The sequence below is a fragment of the Periophthalmus magnuspinnatus genome, chromosome 12, assembly GCF_009829125.3.
Source record: "Periophthalmus magnuspinnatus isolate fPerMag1 chromosome 12, fPerMag1.2.pri, whole genome shotgun sequence".
In the NCBI taxonomy this organism is placed as follows: Eukaryota; Metazoa; Chordata; class Actinopteri; order Gobiiformes; family Gobiidae; genus Periophthalmus; species Periophthalmus magnuspinnatus.
Genome location: NC_047137.1, coordinates 12132334 through 12154701, shown reverse-complemented (window position 1 = coordinate 12154701; position 22368 = coordinate 12132334). Strand labels below are relative to the sequence as shown.

At 38.6% G+C, this 22368-nt stretch overlaps 1 protein-coding gene across 1 annotated transcript; it reads left to right on the top strand.

Annotated features, from left to right (window-relative positions):
- Positions 1 to 1500: 1500 nt before the first annotated feature.
- On the top strand, positions 1501 to 21921 carry ppp2r2ab (protein phosphatase 2, regulatory subunit B, alpha b). Its single transcript, XM_033976094.2, has 10 exons — positions 1501 to 1850; positions 7556 to 7624; positions 12562 to 12659; positions 13602 to 13767; positions 13964 to 14076; positions 14606 to 14783; positions 15724 to 15888; positions 16925 to 17094; positions 18420 to 18511; positions 20102 to 21921. The coding sequence occupies exons 1-10, from the start codon at positions 1844 to 1846 to the stop codon at positions 20379 to 20381; spliced, it is 1338 nt and encodes a 445-aa protein (XP_033831985.1). The 5' UTR covers positions 1501 to 1843; the 3' UTR covers positions 20382 to 21921.
- The last annotated feature ends 447 nt before the right edge of the window (positions 21922 to 22368 follow it).

Genomic DNA, 22368 nt, shown 5'->3' with positions numbered 1-22368 from the left:
TCAGCCAATTTCAGTCTTTCTGCAGCGTGTTCTAAGTAACAGAGGGGGGTAGTACCCAGTTACATTTACTTAAGCAACTTTTATGGATAGTGTACTTTTCACTGTACTTTTCTAGCAGTGCACTTTTACTCCTACTTCAGTAATATTTTATTGAAGTAATAGTACTCTTGAGTAAAAGTTCTGGTTGCTCTTCTCACTGTGAGTAAGACTGCAATAAGAAACAAGACAATATGAAATGATTTGAGTTCCTTGCTCCGCTCCTTCAGATATGATTTAGTATTTAGTACTTTGAACGTAGAAAAATATTTTGTGCATTATTTAATATTTCGTGCTTATAGTTACATTAACAAATCATAAATCAGATATTATGTCTCGGTAGTTACTCTTTAATCTTACTGAGTAGTACTTTTCCCAAATACTTTTTTACTCTTACTTGAGTAATTTCTTAGACCACAGTGTTGTACTTCGACTTGAGTAATATTATTTTGAAGTAACGTTACTATTACGTCAGCACATTTTTTGGCTAGTCTACCCACCTCTGCCAAGTAAAAGGAGTTTCTTCCACAGCTCTGTGTGGGCATAAAGGAACACTGTCAAACTATAGCCTTTTCACATTCAAGTACAAACCTACATTCCTAATTTCCCTAGTCTTGCACAGGCCCTGATTTAATCTGATGTGACCTATGACCTCTCTCTACTTTGATATTGAGTGGAATTTCTGCAGAATCAAACATGAACCAGGACAAACAAGACACTGTCCGGAGAGTGTCTTGTTTGTGAGCCCTTGTGAACGACCCCATCTCACAGGAAGTCCAGTGACCTTTACCATCTCACATCACTCACACATTTCCTCAGACAGTCTATTGCACAAGACTGTCCCACCCAGGGCTAAGCTGCAGATGAAATAGGCTTGTTGGTTATTAAAATACATATATAATAGCCATTTCAATTGTAGCTATTTGTTTTGGTAAAGCAGGTTGAGTTTAATCCTTTTGCATTCTGCCATTGTGTCCTTGTGCAAAACAAAGCAAACAAAACAAAAAAAAACTGTTTGGAATTTGCTATAGGCTGCTACATCTCATGACTATTGGAGGTTTATTTACAGAACAACTCATAATATGCATAAATAGGTAAAATCCTCCAGCTAAGGTCATTCTCACCTGTCAGGTTGGCTTAGTGGCACTGAAGGACACATGGGTCAAATGCAAAGAACAAATTTCTCTACAGGAGTCAAAATGATATCTTAAACATAACAAAAATCATATTAAATGTTACAGCGTAAAATAGCCCGCAATGGTCAGCACAAATATTAATAAGGAGTATTTTTGGTCATATATTTTATTTCAGTGTGGCTGGCTGAGGGCCTATTTTTGGAAAGCTGCAGCAGACCATCCCTCCATCCTCAGAGCCACTGATGCTATTTTCATCCTGTCTCCTGTCGTGCACGCGCATCCCAGTGCACGTGCCCAGTTGTGCGCGCGCATTGTAAAAGCCTGGCCTCAGGTGCGCGCACGGAGCCCGAGGGCGGGGAACAAGTGGCTTGTGGGATGCGAACTGCCCAAGTCGCCGGCGGCGGCAACTGCATAGATCCACACCGAGGAGACAAGCCATCAGCGGGGACAGAGACAGCAGGGACACACGCACAGCAGCTGGGGCAGACTACCGGCGCCGCGGTGCTTTCCACCTCCGTATCCAGGCTTCTGGCGCAGGCGGCGGTGATATTGGAGAATCGGCGGAAGGCAGAGGCAGGAAGGGAGGAAAAGTTGAGATCCTACGAACCAACGCGTGGGAGTGGGGACGCGGATCGTGACTGACTGAGGCAAGCCCCACTGTCTGTCTCATCATGGCAGGTAAATCAATGAACGTCCTCACGCATTGTTAGGGCCGAACATTGTGCATGTTTCGCTGATCTCTTTTTAATTGTGCGGCCGTGAGTGGAGCTAACGTTAGCTAGCCAACTAAAGTTAGCTCATGCTAACGTTAGCCAAGTGTCATCGCCCATTGGCCTGTGCATGGGTGTAGTGCCATTCTAGGCACCCAATCACAATCGCTATTATTATCAGCTAAATGACAGCAATACGGGATTTTTAGGGTTTTCATAATACAGTGCATCTATTGTGGATTACTTGTGTTTATTTATGACTGTTTATACATATTATAACCGTATTTGTTATAGACCAAAGCATAAATTGGTGGACAGTTTCAATGTTGTCCCTGAGGAGAAATCAATAGGATTGTAGTTTTAATGGACTTCTTCGTTTACTGGACAGTAAATGTCACTTCTTGGATGTAGAAACCATTCTGTTCAGGCTGCAGAGATCACCGCAACACTGGCTAATGCTAATGCTAGCTGTTAATAGCAAACGCCTGCTGTTTACTCCGGCCCGGGCAAAAACCTCCCTGCTAAATTTAGCTGCCTATCTCCTACTGTAACTTCTAGCTTATGGAACCACGGTTTGCCCCCATGTACCCACACTACAGACTTAAATTCATAACGTTTATTGTTCATTCAAACGGATAGCTTTACACCAACACAGCCCATTGCACACATTTCTCCAACATGCCATGACTGGCTTGACAAGGAGCGGCTAACGCTAGCTCAACTTTTGACATTGTCTTTTTGTTGGGCATCATCACAATTCCTTTGTAGGCATGAGAAGTTGTTAAATAGTTTTTTTGAATTTATGTGGGTACAGTTCCTAATCTAGAGCATTGATGAAGATGTATTAAAGCGACATTAACTGAAGCTAACAGGCTACCAGAATGGGTGTTGCTGGGTTGCTTTCTCTCATTAGCTTATGTGAGACACAAAAGTTCCAAGTTCAACTAGTAAAAGTAAAGCATCAGCATTATTTGACACGTTTTTGTTTGTGCAAAAGTGTTTGCTGTCTCAAACTTGTACAGCCACTTCTCTGCAAACCCTTTAGTGTTCAAAGTTCATTCATTCACAGTAGGGCTGCAAGATTAATCACAATCGAAACAAAAGTCCAATTTAAATAGATGCAATTAGCAAATTGCAAAGGTGGTAACTATTTCATTTACTCTTCAATGGCTAAATTTCCTGTTTTATTCTGTATTAAACTAATAACAGTGTAGTTTAGACTACACGGTTATTAACATGTTCTAAATACGGTTGTCAAAAGTATAATATTTAAAAATGATTTTATTCTTAGAAGTATCAATACTGGGGGGGGGGGGATGCATACCTGGGTACAATTTGAGCTTTTCTGCTAAATCACATGGTATAATAAGCATATAATAACTAAACACTTATTTTGTGTTGAAAATTACAATATTGTCTAAAGAGCTTTTAAAATGATCATTTGAGTATCAAAATCGGTAAAGGCTTTCCAGTCTATTGTTTAGTATTGAAATAGTTTGAAGATAAAAAGACTAGTTCTAACTGTGATTGTTGTATTTGTTCGGCAGTTCATATTGCTGTCTTTTTGTCAATTCTCTTGGACACGTTTTAAATTGTCAACTTTAAACAGAATGCTATTGTTAAAACATAACTCACAAATCTAATCACAACGTTAGTCAGAAAAATGGCAAATCATTTCTTTCCCAAATCGTTCAGCCCTGATGTTTTGGTTGTAATGCAGAGGATGGTGAGAAAGATGTGTAGAGGTCTGATGACAGACCCGCTGCCTTCTTCACAAATGTGATTCATAAAAGTGTGCAGCCGGATGACTCACTTGTGTCCTTGATGTTTCTGCAGCTGTGCCACTGAGCGCTGGACACTTTATCCTCTCCGCTTGATTGGATGGTGATGGTGAACATAGGGCTGAGCGATGAGGGAAACAATGTATCACCGATTCACATGATTCTATTCTCTTTTTTTTTTAATGAAAAACAAACAAAAATGGTTTTCAATATCAATTGTATGAACATAAACAAGACAGACCAATACCATTAAATATGAGAATAATCTAATTCCATTCTCCTAAGTCGGAAGTTAGCTCTAAACCACTTGGATTGGCTGTATTCTTGTCTGTTTTGCCCGGCACAGCTCTAAATGAACATTATCAGTGAAAATGTATGATTCGTATATATATTTTTTTTATCAATATTGCCCCATGTTGATGTGTTTTTAAGGTGAGTAAACAATCATAAAAAGCAGTAGGATTGGGTTAAACAGATTGAATAGCTCCAAATTTCTCATTTAGAGGTTACTAAAAGCCTGGCTGGGTGGGATGGGTGTAGAACTGTCACGATAACACATTTTGAAGTACGATATTGCTGACGTAAATATAGACAATAAACGATAATATTGAAATATTGAAATTTATGCAACTGACACAAAAACTCAAATCAGATTTAAACCACAAAAACTATTCTAAAAGCACAATAATGTTAAAAAATCATGAGCTGCATTAAAAAAAAACAGCAGAATGAAACACTTTTGTACTTAATTTGCATCTGTAAAGAGTAAAGTTATTAATTTAAGCTTAATGGCTCAAATCTTTTCAGATTGCCAAAAATACCCAAAAAATCCCAGTACTGCAAAAGAAAAATGTGCACGATAAATATTGACCCAAAAATATATTGTTGCAGCTTCCATATATTGAACAATAAGTCAATATTGTAATTATCATGACAGGCCGAGGTGTAGGTGATTTGTTTGGATTTATGGGTCTCAGTTTGCCTAAATTGAGATTAGGAGGTGGAGTTACCCCATGCTAACTCTTCTGCTCTTCTTAGACTGTGCCATATTATGTGCATTTTATCAACTCATAGATATAAATTCTGTAGTCTTATCTCTATTGGATGTTAAACCCCATAAACACGTGCATTTATACGCCTGTATTTCCATTGATATGCATATGTAGTTTTGGAAATACAGACTCATGAAGGTGTATGTGTATATATTTAGGTCTGTGTTTTTATGGTAGAAATAGACAGATATATCGTTTGGCCGAACCATTGGGCCAATACTTTCACTTGCACACAAAGCTATATTTTAACACTTTAATGTGATAAGATAATGGCACAAAACATGACTGCACAGCTCTCCTTAAGAGTTTGTGGCGAAAAAAGGCTTTGGATGAGTTAATAGTAAATTTAAATTACAGAATTTGGGGAAAATGCTTAAAAATCGGGCCTACTTAGAGGTCCAAATATAGCGACCCAAAAATGTCGGCAGAGCTCATTAGCAACCAGGGCTCTTTATTCTAAATAGGAATGTAACTATAACTGAAATGTCGTGGTATTGTATGGTCAAAAGTCTCGCAGTAATTTCATAGGCCATCACAATATAAGGAAGTACAAGTGTCTTTGCTTAAATTCATTGTTTTGGTGCAGCAATAAAACGGATGACTACATAGACCACATGTGTCAAACTCAAGGCCTGCGGGCCAAATGTGGCCTTCCAAATTATTTTATGTGGCCCTCGACAGGGTAAATTTAAAAGGTGTGATGGTCTTAAAATCTCAATTTATCAGGAGTTGCCCAGTTACACAGCCATATTTTTACATCTAGGTAAGTGCATATACAATATTTGTAACTTGAATAAGTAATTAATACAGAAACCGTTAATTAAGAAGTAAAAAAAAATGTTGGATTTATTTTACATCTGGCCCTTTGAGAGCAGCCATTTTGTTGATGTGCGCCTCGGTGAAAATGTGTTTGACACCCCTGACATAGACCGTGATCCTTGCTTTGTTTGAGTCCACATGATTACGGCAGAAAAGTAGCATATTCGCAATGTGTTAGCCTCGACAAAATATTAAAATATCAAAATATCATACTGTGAGATGTGCATCATGAAAATATTGAGAGATGTGTGGAGAGATTTTAAACGGCATCTGCAATCAAAAAACAGCAAAACATCGGCCTGTCTCTAATTCATGGGTTTGACTTCCTGTTATGTGCACTGTTTTGAGGACCTTTGTCATGATTTTGACCTAAACTACATAAAAGTGTATTTTGGTTATGCAACGAGCTGCAGCGAGGGACCTGTTGTGTCATATTCTCAAGGCGGCATGCTTGCTCTTGTTTCTGTTTTTAAAGGTGGAATGATCCTACACAGTGATGCTACACACTGATAACTATTGAAGATATGCTCGTGCAGTACTTTTATTCATAATTCAAATGCTTGTAATTCTGTCTGCGCCGTCGTGTACCCTGCTGCGACTGGCAAAACAGTTTGTGAATTTGTCAACGCTTGGTGGAGCATTTGTGTCGTAGGAACTCTGCATTCCCAATAAGACTTGCCAAAATAAAATATTGATTATGAAACAATCTTATGTAATGGGATGTTTTGAATGTATTATTTATTGCCAAAACGTACAATTCTCAAGGTGATTGCAACTTTATGCATTTGTCATAAAACTGTATTGTTTAGCAGTGATAAGATAAAAGATAACAAATCTTGAAGTACAATGTATCGCTACAGAGGAATATTGTGATAAATGATATTAAAATACTTTATACCACTATCACAAAGCAGGATAATCCAGTAAACCAATTTTTATATAAAGTTTCCTTAAATAACCTAAGCTGCAAAGATAAATGGCAGAATGAACTGATAATTAGCCATAGCAGATATATATTCTACTCTCTACAGTAGATCTTGCCCTATTACATAAAATTGGCAAAAATTCCCCCACTACTGCAAAGAAAAAGTACCCACTATAAATATTGAGCCCTAAAATGTATTGTTCCAGCTATCACATATTGAATGATTAGTCGATATTGTAATTATTGTGATAGGCCTACATACATTTCATTATTCATTTTATTTCTCATTGATTTTTCTACAAGAGTTGGTCCTCTTTGAATAATACATTTTAATATGCAAAAATGGAAAAAGAACAAACTTGCTAACATTTTGATCCAAGGGAACTGTAAGGTGACACTTCATCAGTTTTGTGCTTAAATTCTATCCACTCAACCACATTACATATACATGTATGTGATGGATGGATTGCAAAATACGGTTTACCTGACTAGCCAATCTCTTTCTGTTCGAATCCAGAATTGGGCTATAGAGTGTGACAAACCTCCATCCTAACTTGGGATAGTCCAACCACAGCTGCTGTTGTAGCATGTGTCTCAAATGCAGAAGACAAAAATTCTCAGAACATTCAGAAAAATATGTATAACTTATTTTACCTGAGGAGGTCTGTGTCCAAGATAGCAAAAAAAACTTTGTCTTTTGCTATCTTTTACCTGAGATACATATTGTTTTAACATGTAAGCTGCATGTGCCTCTCTGATTGGTTAATCTGCCCGTTGCTCATGCCCTCTGGAATCGGGGAGACAGGATACGGGTTCAGATCCACTCGTCTTTGGCAGGTCAGGTTTATCAAAAAAAGAATCCTAAGAATTTTTATTCAAAAAAATCTGGGCAATATTTCCAATTGTCCTCTATTTAAATAATTTGTGCTTCTATATCGCAGGCTGCAATAAAATTGAAAACCCAAAACCAGCCTCTGACAGGTGACGAGTCCATTCATCTGCACCATCCATTACAGACTGAAGCTTATGGGGTTGTGAACATTGCGTATGCTCGCTGTCTTTTGAACCGATGTGTTGTCCTGTTTGTCTTCTGCAGGACCTGGAGGTGACATGCAGTGGTGCTTCTCTCAGGTGAAAGGAGCAATTGATGACGACGTCGCTGAAGGTATGAAACCTGTAATGTGTTGGCAGTGTAATCCTACATGAGAGCCAATGTTGTAATCCAGGAGTTTCCGACCTTTTAACTCCGGTGAGCTACCTTTTACAAAACAAAAATGCCAGACAGCTTCTCATTTTAGTGGTCACAAGAAATTGAGTGTATATAAGAGCCACAGTAAGCCTTAGATGGATACATTTAGATGACTATAAAACATAAAACATCCATTGATTATAGTACAGTAAGGCATCAAAATGATGCATATACAATGGTAATAGACATTTAATTAATCATATATGCAATATGTATGTACTGGTAGCTCCGGAGCAACAGGTTGGGAATCCCTGGTGTAATCTAAATTAAATTATGGTTTGAATAGTCACTCTATTTGGCAGTTAATTAGAAATACTCCACTTTTTCAGAAAATCGTGTCACAGGTAATGCTGCACCATTATGAAAAAAAAAAGATTTTTTTTTTTTTTTCGTAATTCCCCCTTTTTCTAATTAATAGGAGCAATACATTTTCACGATCAAAGATTTATTCACTGCACAGTCCTATATTTATACTTTGTGTTACAGTGAATATGAGTTTCAGACTGGCTATCAATAGTAGATCATATCCAAGGGTCAGAGTACCTAAAATGCAATGTGCTGTTCCTAATGTGTTTTTTAGTCATCCAAAAGTTAATAATAATTAAAATAATTTGATAAGCTATTATTTGGGGCATCAGACAAACATTGGCTTGGATATTAACCTTTTAGAGCTCTACAAATGTCTTATTGAAATACAATATTACAATAAAATCGACAATGTTATGCTTCCAAATGCGCTGAAAAAGGCTGGTCTAACTGAATTTAGTTTTAAAATTTAGTTGCAGCTGTCGCCATGAAATGGTTTATTACATGCTGATAGGTTGTATGAGCGTATGACTCTCTTTATATCAGCCTGACAGATAAGAATCGGTGCATGGAATTAGAATTGGCATAGAGTAGAATGAAATGCTCACTGGCTAATTTGACCTTAACCGAACTGTGGCAATGCACCACTCTGGCGTCCATATCAAATGTCAGCCAGTAATAACTAACACCCCACACAATATCTGAAATGCTAGTAATGGAACAGCAATGCACACGTTGTTATGCTAGCAAAACAAGCTGTCACTGCTTTTCACTCATTTCAGAATACAGATATTTTAAGTGTGTTGTCTCATATCACTGTAGTTTCCTCATTTATAGTTGGTAAAAGTAAAATGAGAAGTGATTTTGCACCCCGAGCCACTTGTGATCAATATCTCTGAATGTGTGACCAGACTGGTCCTCTGTGCAGGAGTGGAGATGTATTGAAGTTTTTATTGTCTTCCCCAAACAAATGTGGACACACTTCACACTGCAGTGCTGCGGTTTTCAGTTCAGATTTCAATACTATAGCCTTAAGTATCTGTAGATGCCTTATATATATTTACCAATGCAGAGACTGAAAACTGAGTTTCCTTTAAACAAAGCTAAAATAAGACCAAACTGACCCAAATATGTTATGTAGCTGTTTTTTTATCTCTTGAATAACGACAGAACAGCTTTGTGTAAAGAAAAGTCCAAATGTTCTGAGACTTTCTGGTCTGAGTATCAGCAGTAAAGTCTTAATATATCAATTTGTATGTTCAACCAGGATATTGGCCGAACCGTGCCAATATCCAATACCAGTATCGGATTGGAGCATCCTTACCTGGAAATGTTTTGAAAAATAAAAATCACAATTTAGGGGTTATAAGTGTGAAATCTATAACAATGGATACAGACTATTTCAAAATGTTTATTGATTTGGCATAGTTTTTTTACTTTATTTTTTAGTTTTTTCCAAAATTGACTTCTTGTTCAGTTACATACCAGACAGTGATCATAAGGACCAACAGTCATTCAGGTGCTTTTAGGAGGAGTAAACTGTTAATTTCAAGCTAGATGAATCATGAAAATTCAAATTAACTGTCATTATTTGCCGAGCAGCAATTTATTCGTTAACCATTTGTGTTTTAATGTATAAAACCAGTTAACCCTGTATCTTAGACTTATACAAACAAGTTCTCAAATCCATGGGATTCTTGGATTAATTTAGCAGTGTGTTGGCCTGTTTAAAATCTGTTTTGTGTCTGTATTTCACAATTTGCAGAACATTTGCAGTAAGATTTGAAAAGTTTTGCAGAACATCTGAATTAGATTGTTTTTCTCCTGAAAACATTATGCAACCTAATTCAAGCGCAACGTCCCTTTGCAAAAAATGATATCAGGTTACTGGTATTTTTATGTTTTTGTTTTAGCTCCGCCCACACAGTCCTTATTGTCACTGTGATATTGGCGCTCTTGGAAATGCATCAAGACAGGGAATCAAGTGTCAGGGATCGTGTCAGCTGGGTTCCCATGATTCTCAATAACAATGTGCCTGATTGGACCAAAAAATGATAACCCTGTCAGTATCTTATGTATTAGTTATTACCTGTGAGAATGCTGTGCAAAAAGGATAGATTACATTTAACAGTTTTCTTTTTTTTTATTTAGTAGATTTTACTTAACAATACAAGCTGTAAAGAGCATTTATCTCGACAAGAATAAATTCAAATTGTGTACAGGCCCTTTAATAATTTTAATTATGACAAAACATTATTTAAACAACTGTACTGTACTTAGTCTTCAAAGGGCCTTTGTAGAATAGTTATGTTTACACTTGTATCTGTGCTCTCTGGCCCAAACAGACACTGACGTAAGAGAAAGTGGTGTTATATTACATGAGCTAAGTCCTTTATCTGCAGGGCTTTTCCGCACAACACTCCCACAAGCTTCTGTCCTACTGTCCTACTTCACTGCTTGTCTACATCACACAGTATCTTGCTGTAAATATTGTGGGCATATGCCTTAGTCAATTATGGCCTTAAATGTGATAGACTATTGGAGTGTGTGTGTGGTTACTATTGGGAGCAGTGGAGGGCGCTTCCTACAATGGCAATATTGGTAAGACAATATTGGGGGAAATTAAATTGTGAATTTTTAAGTATTGCAAGTTGAGAGAAATCTGCATCTCTACTTAGGTCATCAAAAGTATCAAAAATCAGATACTGGTCGATAATAAAACTAGTATTGAAAGTTGATAATCATTTGAGGAGGTATCGATGGGCAGGACAGAAATGAACCTTTCCTTAATAGCTTTAGAATGATCTTGAGCTGTATCCGAACAAGTATAAGACACATAGACTAGTATACACCCATGGCCCATTATGGAACCTACTTGGATGACTGTGGGATTACACAGATATAAGGTGAATATATAAGATATAAAATAATGCACTATGATTTAATGCTGAAGACTTTCTATTATCAAAATGTATTATCATTGTGGTACTGGAATCAGTATTGAGTATCAAGTCTTCTATTCATTAGTATCGAAATGGAGTTGGAGATTTCTTACTTGGGTGTCACCTTAGAATCAACTTTAACTTTCAAATTTCAGACACACACGAGTGTCGCTGACCATGGAGGCCTCTCACATGTATTTTAACTCCATGATCATCTCACATTTCTTGTACTATATACTGAACTGACACACACATAGGCCCCTCCTGTGTCCCCAGCCTTTTTCCTTTGCCACTGTAAGTCAACAATTGGCCAACAGAGATTCTAACCTGCAGTTTTTCAAATCATGCACATCTGACAAAGAAATGGCTGAAATCTGTACACATTAGGGATGAATGTGATTTGAATCATCAGTGGAATGTAAAATGTGTGTGTGTGTGTGTGTGTGTATATGTAGCGCGTTGATGGAGGGGGGGAGGGGCAGTGGGAGTGGGAGTGGGTAAGAATGCATGTGGTTATGTTTGTCAGTATGTTGTTTTTAGAATAGTATATGAACAATATGACCCCTGCTAATATCCGTTTAATTATGTTTGTTCAACTTATCTATAACCTGCTCACCTACTACTGGTGTAAATTTGCATTCATGTTATGACCTCGCACCAGCATCTCTCCTATGACACTTAATGTGTATTGTTTTGCGTTGACCCTATACAAATAAAAGCATACCATACCATTTTACAACAACACTAACTGCTCTTTATGTAAGAACCGAATGTATCTTAGAATGTCATAATATGAATACTGTTTTTACAATTATGCTAAATTATATTGTTTGTGGTTCAAAAGCAATGCCACAAAAAGGTGGTGATGCTTCATGCAGTTTTTCAGTCTTTTCACATTTGTCTAATCTTTTAAACCTCAATTAATACATCTAAAGACACAGTTGAGGGCATTTCAAAATGTCCTCAAATATTTGTTATTGGGATACTCCCAAAAAAACTTTTTGCTGGATATTGCCTGTCCCTAGTTCAAACTACAGGGTCAGCTGGTTTAGTAGCCTACACATGTGATTTCACCACAAGTTCATTTAGTATCTTGGGCCCTTCTTGATCCATCCATTATTTTTATATTAACACAACATTTGACTAAGACTTTTGATTCCAGTGTACAAAAAAGATTTGATCAAACTGATTAACATCCTATCAATGAAATAAACTATGAATCTGATACTCCGACTATTTGTGTGTGGAACTTGTGTGGCAGTCCCACACTGGGTGACCCCTTCTGGGGCCCTGAGGCTGTGCGGCTCTTACAAAGAGCACCTCTGATAACTGTTAGGACCATTGTCCTTCTGCTTCACTGGACGTCAAAGGGTTAAATGTGTGCATGTGGCGCGCACGAGCCTGGTTTACAAATCCAGCTGCTGTGGAGTAGTCTGAAGAGGAGAAGTAGGTTATCCACTGCACTGTCCGTCTGTTCATCTTTCTCCTACAGACACAGTAGTCATAGTAATAGTAGTGGGATTAGGATTACTTACCTCCTTATGAGCCTTTGTTTCGGTCCTCTGTGGTGAATGGCTCTAACGGCATATGGTTGTGTGTTGACAGCGGACATCATCTCCACAGTGGAGTTTAACCACACAGGGGAGCTGCTGGCCACTGGCGACAAGGGAGGACGAGTGGTCATCTTTCAGCAGGAGACAGAGGTACCTGCACACACTTTTAATGCTGTGTACCATAATGTACACGTTATAGGCAATAATTCGTCTTTAGCTCAAAACTAATGCTAATATTTAATATTGTTTGGACAGTTTAACATTGTTTGAAATGTTACTATGCATGCCTAATATGCTAACCATTAGCCTACTGTTTAGTGCTGGTGTAAATTGTGCTTAGCAGCTGCTGCCCAATTCAGATATTTGCCCATGACTCCATCATCACATCACTCCTCAGAGGTACCAGTACCACCCATGTACATGACACTGGCTGGGTGACTCACGGGAAGGCAGGACGAACTCTGTACTCCAGTCAATCTCTCGTCTGGGGACGCCCTGGGGTTGGGAACAGTGGGACTTCAGAATTATTTGGGTGGATATATCTACTGCGTATTACCACCTTTAAAGCTTTGAAGCAGTTTCTGCAGATGGAAACAGTCTGTTTTCTTTTTCTATTTTGGTTCTGTTGCTCTGACAAGAAGGTCTGGTTCAGACCGGACAGTCAGGCTAAAATGTGCCCTTACCTGGAGCTGCAGTAACACGTAATGTGGGCAAAACTACATGCAAGTATTTTTAAAAGTGTCAGTTTACACCAGAGGCATCAGGGCTGCTCCTGCAACTCTAGCCTCACATTTAAACACCTAACTGTTTTATATTGCTTACAAAGTTATTGTTAAAACTATACAAAAGTTTACAAGTGGGACGATGCTTTGCATAGCAATAACGAGCTGTGGCTGCGTTGCTCTCATTAATTAGGCAACTTTGAGAGATGCATAGCATAATTACGCCTGTTGGACATGGGTATGTCATTGCTGGTGTAGATTGTCTGACTGCTTAAAATAAAAATTGAGTTATGTGTGTATGCTTTACTGCTACACTGTCACTGCTTTGGTAAATTGGGGGTTAGCCTCTCCGTCTTGTGTGTTTGCACAGAATAAAAACCCGCCTCAGTTCCGGAGCGAGTACAATGTTTACAGCACTTTCCAGAGCCACGAGCCCGAGTTCGACTACTTGAAGAGTTTGGAGATCGAAGAGAAAATCAACAAAATCCGCTGGCTTCCTCAGAAGAACGCTGCTCAGTTCCTATTGTCCACTAATGGTAGGCCCACAACTACAGCTGCTCATTCATAAACAAGAGGCTGACCCATGTTTGTTGTTTTTCCATCATTGCAATCTGTCAAAGGCTTCTCGCTGTAACAAGTGGAACAAATACAAGTTTTAAAGCACAGTGTCTGCAAATACATTCATATTGACATACTTAATACAAGTCAAATTATTTTTGTGGCATTTTCCAGATAAGACAATTAAACTGTGGAAAATCAGCGAGAGGGACAAACGGCCGGAGGGCTATAACCTGAAGGAGGAGGATGGCAGATACAAAGACCCCAACTCCATCACCAAACTGCAGGTACAAGCTCAGGCTCCACGCATGTATTACACAACACTGGTGTACTCTAGTGTACTCAAGAGTATTCTAGTGTTATTCCAGAGCATCTCTATTCCACTATATTTAGACCTGCCCATTCTCAACACTATTTAGAGAGCACTGCAATTGTATAATGTGCAGATGAATGTTTGAATTGAAGCCTCTTTTCTGAAGATTGAAGCTTCTTTAGTAAGTAATAGTCTTGTCTTTGAGCATTTTTACCTGATGGGGGGTCAAATTGATATAGCAATCCATGGCTCTCACTGAAGCAATCAGAGATAAACAGTGGAATGCTCAGGTCAATAATGGGGATGGGCTGATTTTTTACTAGCCCATCCCCATTAAAACTAGTATTGAAATTGGATGCTCATTTGAAGTATCAATATTAAAAAAGTGGAATGAGTCGCTTTGTTTTGGATGGGAATACAAATCTTTTTTCCCGGTAGGAGCTTTTGTTGTAGCTATTACCAATAAAGTTTGTCTCTGTGTAACTACTGCATTGTTGTTGCAGGTCCCAGTGTTGATCCCAATGGACCTGATGGTGGAGGCCAGTCCTCGGAGGGTGTTTGCCAACGCCCACACTTACCACATCAACTCCATCTCTGTGAACAGTGACAACGAGACGTATTTGTCTGCAGACGACCTGAGGATCAACCTGTGGCACCTGGAGATCACCGACCGCAGCTTCAGTATCCTTCTGAAATGTGTGGGACAGTTCAATACTGTATCAATACTGATAAACTGTCCAAGTGTAGTCAATAGGACAGTAATAGGAGGTGGTGTATTGAGGTGCAGTATCACTTGTATATTGCTACTGCTGGCACATCACCTGCTTTGTTTAGTTTAGATTCAGTTCCCTCATCAAAAACATGCCTGAAGAGGTTTTTATGTCCTCCATGTATGTTTGAGTAATCCAGCGATCTTTCTGTGTTCAAACCCTCCTTACAGTTAGCCACTCAGAAATGTATTACAGAAATGTAATACCCCCTTTAAGGTATAACTTGGTTAGCATTGTTGCCTTTTCTACCGTTTTGCTCGTTATGCTATGCAATTTCACAACATTGTCCATACATTCTCATATAACTCAAGTGCATTCATTGATTTTATTCACATCATTCATTGGATTGTTCTGGGGTCTCCTTCGGCACTACCTCCACTCAGACTTTAACAAATAAATCTTGTTTGTGCAATCATATTTCTCAAAACCAGTATGGATGATCTCGTAGGGTTGTCAAATGTTTTAAACATCATATACTGATTGGTACTAAAAGTAGTATTGACACTAGATAATAATTTGAGCAGGTATCAATACAAAAGGTCCCATTCATAGAACAGAACAGAACTTTCCCTGAATAGCTTTAGAATGATCTGGAGCTGTATAAGAACAAGTATATGACCACGTAGACATTATATTGTCTAAATAAAGTGTTTATTATCACTATAATATCGTGATGTTTTAGACCTATTCTGGGGATTGACTTTGCAAACTACCAGTCTATTTTCCTAATGCCAATAATTAATGTTTTATTTATATGATTGATTCTTCTTTTACTATATAGATGGTATAATGTCAGTAGCATAACCTCACTGTCCTTCCCACATAGTTGGCTTTAACTCAACACTTCTCAGACATCGTTGACATTAAACCAGCCAACATGGAGGAGCTGACGGAGGTGATCACGGCTGCAGAGTTCCACCCTCATCAGTGCAACACGTTTGTCTACAGCAGCAGCAAAGGCACCATCCGCATGTGTGATATGAGGGCCTCTGCACTGTGTGACAAGCACACCAAATGTAAGTCACCCCTGCTGCCCCTTAGACCCTTAGAAGTATTTTGTCATCACAATCTGCAAAATTATGGAAAAGGGGCAAAGTGAAGTAAAGGAGAACATATTTTGAATGACATCAGATCTAAATGTTTTAAAGGCCCTGTACCAGATTTTTTCCTCATGTATTTGAACACAATTTGCCTTGCCCAGGTACAGATTTATTGCATAAGCATTTCTTGATGTCACAGTAGGTCAGCTGTGTGCTGTCTGCATCCAATTATAAAACGTTTTACTCTCAGATGATAATCAGGAAGTGTGCGGTTAGTTTGCTAGTTGTGTTAGCTATTCTGTGATGGTAAAACTCCACTCTGATCTCTGAAAGTTGAAAAATGCTTATAAACTCATTACAGCGAATAATCAGGATGCTCAAAATGTGTGAGGTAAATGAGGAATAACTTTGGACCACTGCAAACTCTTATCGTCTTAAAAATGAACTAGTTCATTTTAAAGAATCAAGTACAACACCTTTTAAGTCTTTATAACAAAAATAACCAACAATTTGGAATTTCCAGGATGTAAATTTCAGTTAGTATCAATTCTTTCCAACAGAGAATGGAACCATTTTATAGTCTCAAAATTGTATCAGAGTTTCATTTAAAAAGTATAATGTCAGATAAAGTATGTCATATCTCTATATCAGTGTTGTCTTTTGTTTTTTTGTTGTTGGTTTTTTTTTTCATTTTATCTAGCGTTAAAAGTATTTGTTCAGTAATGGGCAAAATTCCTGTTTTTGTGATTATAAGCTTCCATTAAATAAACAATGTGAAAGTCTAACTTGGGCTCTGATATTGCATGTGGCAGAGTAGTTATCATTTGCCAAATTCCTCATTAATTTTCATGTTTTGAGGTATTCTCAGTTTCCCCATTGAGACTGCATCAGGTTCCCTTTTGCCTCCAGTTGCCTCCATTCTGGAATTAAGAATGTATTCAGAAATGTTTAAAGGCTCTACAGTTCTGCTTTTACATGTTATTCTAAATCTAAATGTTTTTTTGCCTTACAGTGTTTGAGGAGCCTGAGGACCCCAGTAACCGCTCCTTCTTCTCTGAGATCATCTCCTCCATCTCAGACGTGAAGTTCAGCCACAACGGCCGCTACATGATGACCCGGGATTACCTGTCAGTCAAGATCTGGGACCTGAACATGGAGAGCAGGCCCGTGGAGACCTACCAGGTGAATGCTACTGTCACTGTGTCTAATAGTACAAAGTAGTCATGGCTGGCTTCTGCAGTTTTGAAACCAATGATTCTAGAGAATGCAGGGTGTGTAGGTGATGTGTCATTAACCGAATGAATTAATCTGTTCTAGTTTGGGCGTGGGCGAATCATTTTGTCTTACGTAATCACAACAGACCAAGCTGCCACATACAGTACCAATCAAAAGTCTGGACACACCTTCCATTCAGGGTTTTTTCTTTTTTTATTGCTTTCTACATTGTTCATACATACTGAAGACATCAATTATATGAAGCATGATGTATGGAATTATGTAGCAAAGAAAAACTTAAAAACTCGTAAAACCATTTTTCAAGGTTCTCAGGAAAATACATAAAATAAACAGTCCATTAAATGACTGGGACGGTTTGTGTTTTCTGGGCTGTATAATTCTTTGATTGGCTGAGGACAGCCAATGACACCTACAGATACAGCAAGGTCTGGAGAATAGAATGAGAAAACTCAATTTGGCCATAAAAATCACTTTGACAGGTATGAGGCCTGCTATGTTATATTTTAAATTCAGATTCCTCAAAGTAGCCACGCTTGGTTTTGTTGACAGTACTGCAAACCCTTGGCCTTTTCTCAGTGAGCTTCATGATGAAGTCATCTGAGACGGGTTTCACTTCCCAGGCGTGACTTGTCTGGGTTCATTAGTGGAATGCCGAGAGGGAAGAGTGGCTATTTTGAGTTATCTAAATTATGAAACATGTTTGGAGTTATTTCAGGCTTTGTTTACTACATTCCATATGGGAATGTAGAATCTACGATGTAAATAGTCATGAAAATAAAGAAAAAACATTATAGTAACAGTATCTAACAATTTGCATTTATTGCACTTAAAAACATAAAAAGATGCGTCCTTACTCTAAGTGGGCTTGCATCTCCACAAACCTGACTCGTGTTTGGCCTGGAAGAGCACATCCTCCTACTTGTTTCTATGGAGATGTTGTTCCTTTGGCTATAATATTCCACAGTATGGCAAATGTTCTGAAGTATGGTTTTAACTTTCTATTTCCCTGGAATCAAAAATCGCCAAAAGGTAGCCGGCTAGCATATAATCATTGTAGAACATGAGTGTTTATTATTTCTGTCTTCTGTCATAAAAATGAATTATATGTCAGACATGTTTAGTTCTTTACCATATGTGCAACTTTTTGACTCGCAGTTATGGACAATCCCCACTAGAAGGCACCATTTGCATGTAGTTTGGCTGTATCTCCTATGCTACTTGCCATCAGGTCTGGTGAGTGTGTCACATGTAACATGTGCTGTGTCCCTCAGGTTCACGAGTACCTGAGGAGCAAGCTGTGCTCGCTCTACGAGAACGACTGCATCTTTGACAAGTTTGAGTGCTGCTGGAATGGCAACGACAGGTGAGGGCACGCTCCCACAGCCCTGCTCTCTGCACACACACTATGAGAGGAATTTGGTCACCTGCTCAATAGTGTTGTCATGATACTAAAATTTCATGTATACCTCCTCAAATGAATATCTAGTTTTAGTATTGATTTATTTGATTTTTGCCCAGCTCTCTGCACATACAGTTTAAGATGAATTTAATCACCTGTACACTCTGTGGAGGGCTGACTAACATGTGGGACAGGAAGTCAGTCACTATCTATGCACTGTGTCTTTAAACACCTAGCATGCTAACGTGCACTTCCTGATTATTGGACAATAGAATGCTTTATAATTAGAAGGAGACAGCACACAGTTGACTTATTTTCACCTAAAGAGCTACTTATATGTAGGCCTGTCACGATAACAGAGTTTGAAGTGCGATATACTGCAGTAAAAATAGTTTTTTGAGGCTAATGCTAATAACGTTTTGGTTTCAATATCATTTATCATCTATCCTAAATGTACAAAACTGCTTAAAAAAAATAGCTGACATAACAGAATGCATCAATTAGGAAGTTAGTTTTTCTCTAATGAGTCATGGAAGTAAAGGTAAAGGGCCTTTAAGTTTGCCGAACTGAACTTGTGTACATATATATGGCTATGACTATGCAGGATATTAAAAGCATCACATGGATTATAAAAAATAATAATAATAAAAATGTTTACACCTTCTATAAATTGGTTTTTACAAATATCCTTTTACAGTATGATGAAACAGAACTTTAACGGTGCACTGTGTAATTTTTCTGGTGGGGAATCTGCCACCTGCTTTTCTTCATGTCGTCATTATTCTGTTCCACATTATGGCCTTAAAGAGGGGGTATTATGCTAAATGTACTTTTTTGAGCTTTGCATCATGTTGTAATGTTGTTCCCTCATCAAAAACATGTCTGAAGAGGTTTAAAATGGGCAGAGCATTGGACAGAATCTTACAGCAAAGTCACTCATGTTCCCACCTTACAGTTCTCCATAAATATATAAAAGCATGACGCATAACAATACGCTACAGCATTATAAACCTGATGTCCAGTAGTTTCATTAATGATGACTATAATATGGTAACGCTGTGAAGTAGGAGTGACTTGTGACACAGTGTCTAAAACAAAAGTGAACATGTTAATATGTCGTTTGCGGGGAATTTAGCATTTTCAAAACAATAAAAGGTAACATGGTGATCTAAATATGTTAATACCCCCCAGAAGTAAAAAATACCTCCTCTTTAAACTCGTTTTAACTTGTTTCAGTGGAGACATGCAGGTGACGCCTCTAGGGATAGTTACAGTTCAGATCTGTAGAGAGGCAACCCCCGTTGAGCAAATCCTTCAGTTTAATCACATACATGCCCGAAACGTCCCACATATTATGGAACATCCCAGTCAAAGCAATAACATTCCAGTCAAAGCAATAATATCTCCACCATAAACCCCCCACACCATAAAGGTTATTTAGTGCTTCTCTTTGATTGGTGCATCATATTTACAGGAAAAAAAAGCATAATGTATAACTTGCTGATTTATTAAAACCCCACTAAGAACATTAACACCCCTCCCTTTGCTCCTCAGTGTGGTGATGACCGGCTCCTACAACAACTTCTTCCGCATGTTCGAGCGCGGCCACAGGAGGGACGTGACCCTGGAGGCGTCCCGGGAGAACAGCAAGCCCCTGCAGGTGCTCAAGCCACGCAAAGTGTGCGCAGGCGGCAAGCGCAAGAAGGACGAAATCAGCGTGGACAGTTTAGACTTCAACAAGAAGATCCTCCACACCGCCTGGCACCCCCAAGACAACATCATCGCCGTGGCAACTACCAACAACCTCTACATATTCCAGGACAAGGTCATTTAACAGCACGCAGGCGAGTTACCGGCTCCTTTTTTCTAGGCGCGACGGAGGGGCGGGGTCCTCACGGTCTCGCCCGGCCCGCCCTCTCTCTCTCTCTGTGGAAACGCAGGCACTTGAAGCAGCCATGTCCGTTGCTAGCGGCGACCAGACTTTGCCACTTTGACCCTAGTGCGGACAGAGGAGGCCTTGCTATTATCCCCCCTTACATCAGATCTGCAGCAGAGGGACACCTGCCTTCTCTTTTTAAAGCTCTAGTGCGGGGTTTTTCAAATAGCGTTGTATGTCTAAATATTGTGTAGTGAGCCCTGATTAGTAATTGACACGTGATGCTAGCAGTTCATTTTGTAATTCTTTTTTGATATGAGGGCTAAATCCTCCCAAAAGTTCTAGTTTGGAGACGCAGACAGGAGCAGTAAGATTTGCAGTGTGTGGGATTAAAAGAAAAGCACTTATTACCACTAATACCAATTTATCAATGCATTATTGTTGTGCATTTATTCAAACACGGTTCTCATTTTGTTTTACAACGGCACTTAATATCTCTAAGTAAACTCAACTCGTGGTGATAGAACACAGATGGGCAATACATTAGATATTGAAGTACACCAGTGCATAGTGTGGTCTCCTGTCTGCTGCTTCAAACATGGAATGAATGAGACTCTAGCCCTCAATATTTCCAAAGTTAATGACAATTTATATGAAGCACTCCTGATTTAGATCTAAATAATAATAAAAAATTAAAAAAACACTCCCTACATCACTACTTGGAAAACCCTGCAGTAAAGCTTTATAATTTCGTGCCAATTTTCGTTCTCCTCATTCACCACGTTTTCCTCGACAAGAAACTTATTTTTTATATACCACCTGCCCCCCGGAAAAAAAATACCTGTGGTCGTCGTGTTGTTACCCCCTCGCCCTGTGCCATCGTAGTGTTTATTTTTCTATTTTCTGTTTGTAGAACTTTTATTAATTCATCCGTTATACTGTCATAGTTTTTTTCTTTCATTAAATGCATTGAAACGACTCACTCCATTTTGACATTGTGCCTCAGGTTCAGTGGCCACAACGGTCCAAAAACTGACATCAATAAATATTTATGTTTGAACAAGTCAGGTATAGTTAAAATAAATATGTCATATTTATATTAACCGGTGTTACCGAATTTGTTCCGTCCGTTTCCATGAAATCAAATTTGACGTTATGTTTTTGTCTTCTCAAGCACTTAAAAGTTTGGATTTGACACTGGACGCTTATTCATCTTAAATAATGAATATCTGTGTTGAAGATGGAATTAAAAATAAAAAAAACACATTATTTGAGGCAATGGGTCGCTAAATGTTGGAGCTACTGCAGGACTTGCTACCGCTACTGTATGTGATGGTACAATATATGGGGCTGCACGCGGGTGGGTTAGCAGCCGTTTGAGGAATCCACAATGTATTTGGAAAGGCGGACGATTCAAACTATATTGATGCCTCTAGTAATGTATGAATACAGTTTTAATCTATGACAGTGAAGATAATAATAAAGGAACTACTTTTTGCATCTGTGTGGTTGACTCGTGGTGGCGGAACACGCTGGCAATAATATACCAATCTCAAAGTGGAATGAAATCAATTTTTTTGCTACTTAACTGTGTTTATGGTGTTTTAATAGCAGCATCTACTGTTCCTAGTCATTGTTTTTTGGAAATTTCAGTGCAAACTAGGTAAATTTGCAGATTTCAGGTCAATAACATCTAAATCTAAATTTGTTCTGCTTCAGTGGCTTCTGCAGTTTCCAGTAGTTGACATCAGACAAGACTGCCCTGATTACAGCCAGGTGTTATCTGATTACAAATACTTGGCTGCTGCGGAGTTTGAAGTGTGGATACCTGTTAGACCAATCACACTGTTCGTCATATGTCCAGACTTTGCCACTCCTCTCCTCTCACTCTCTTCTTTAGCCCTTCAGGTTTAGCAGCGCTATTTGAAATGTGGGTGTGGGCAGG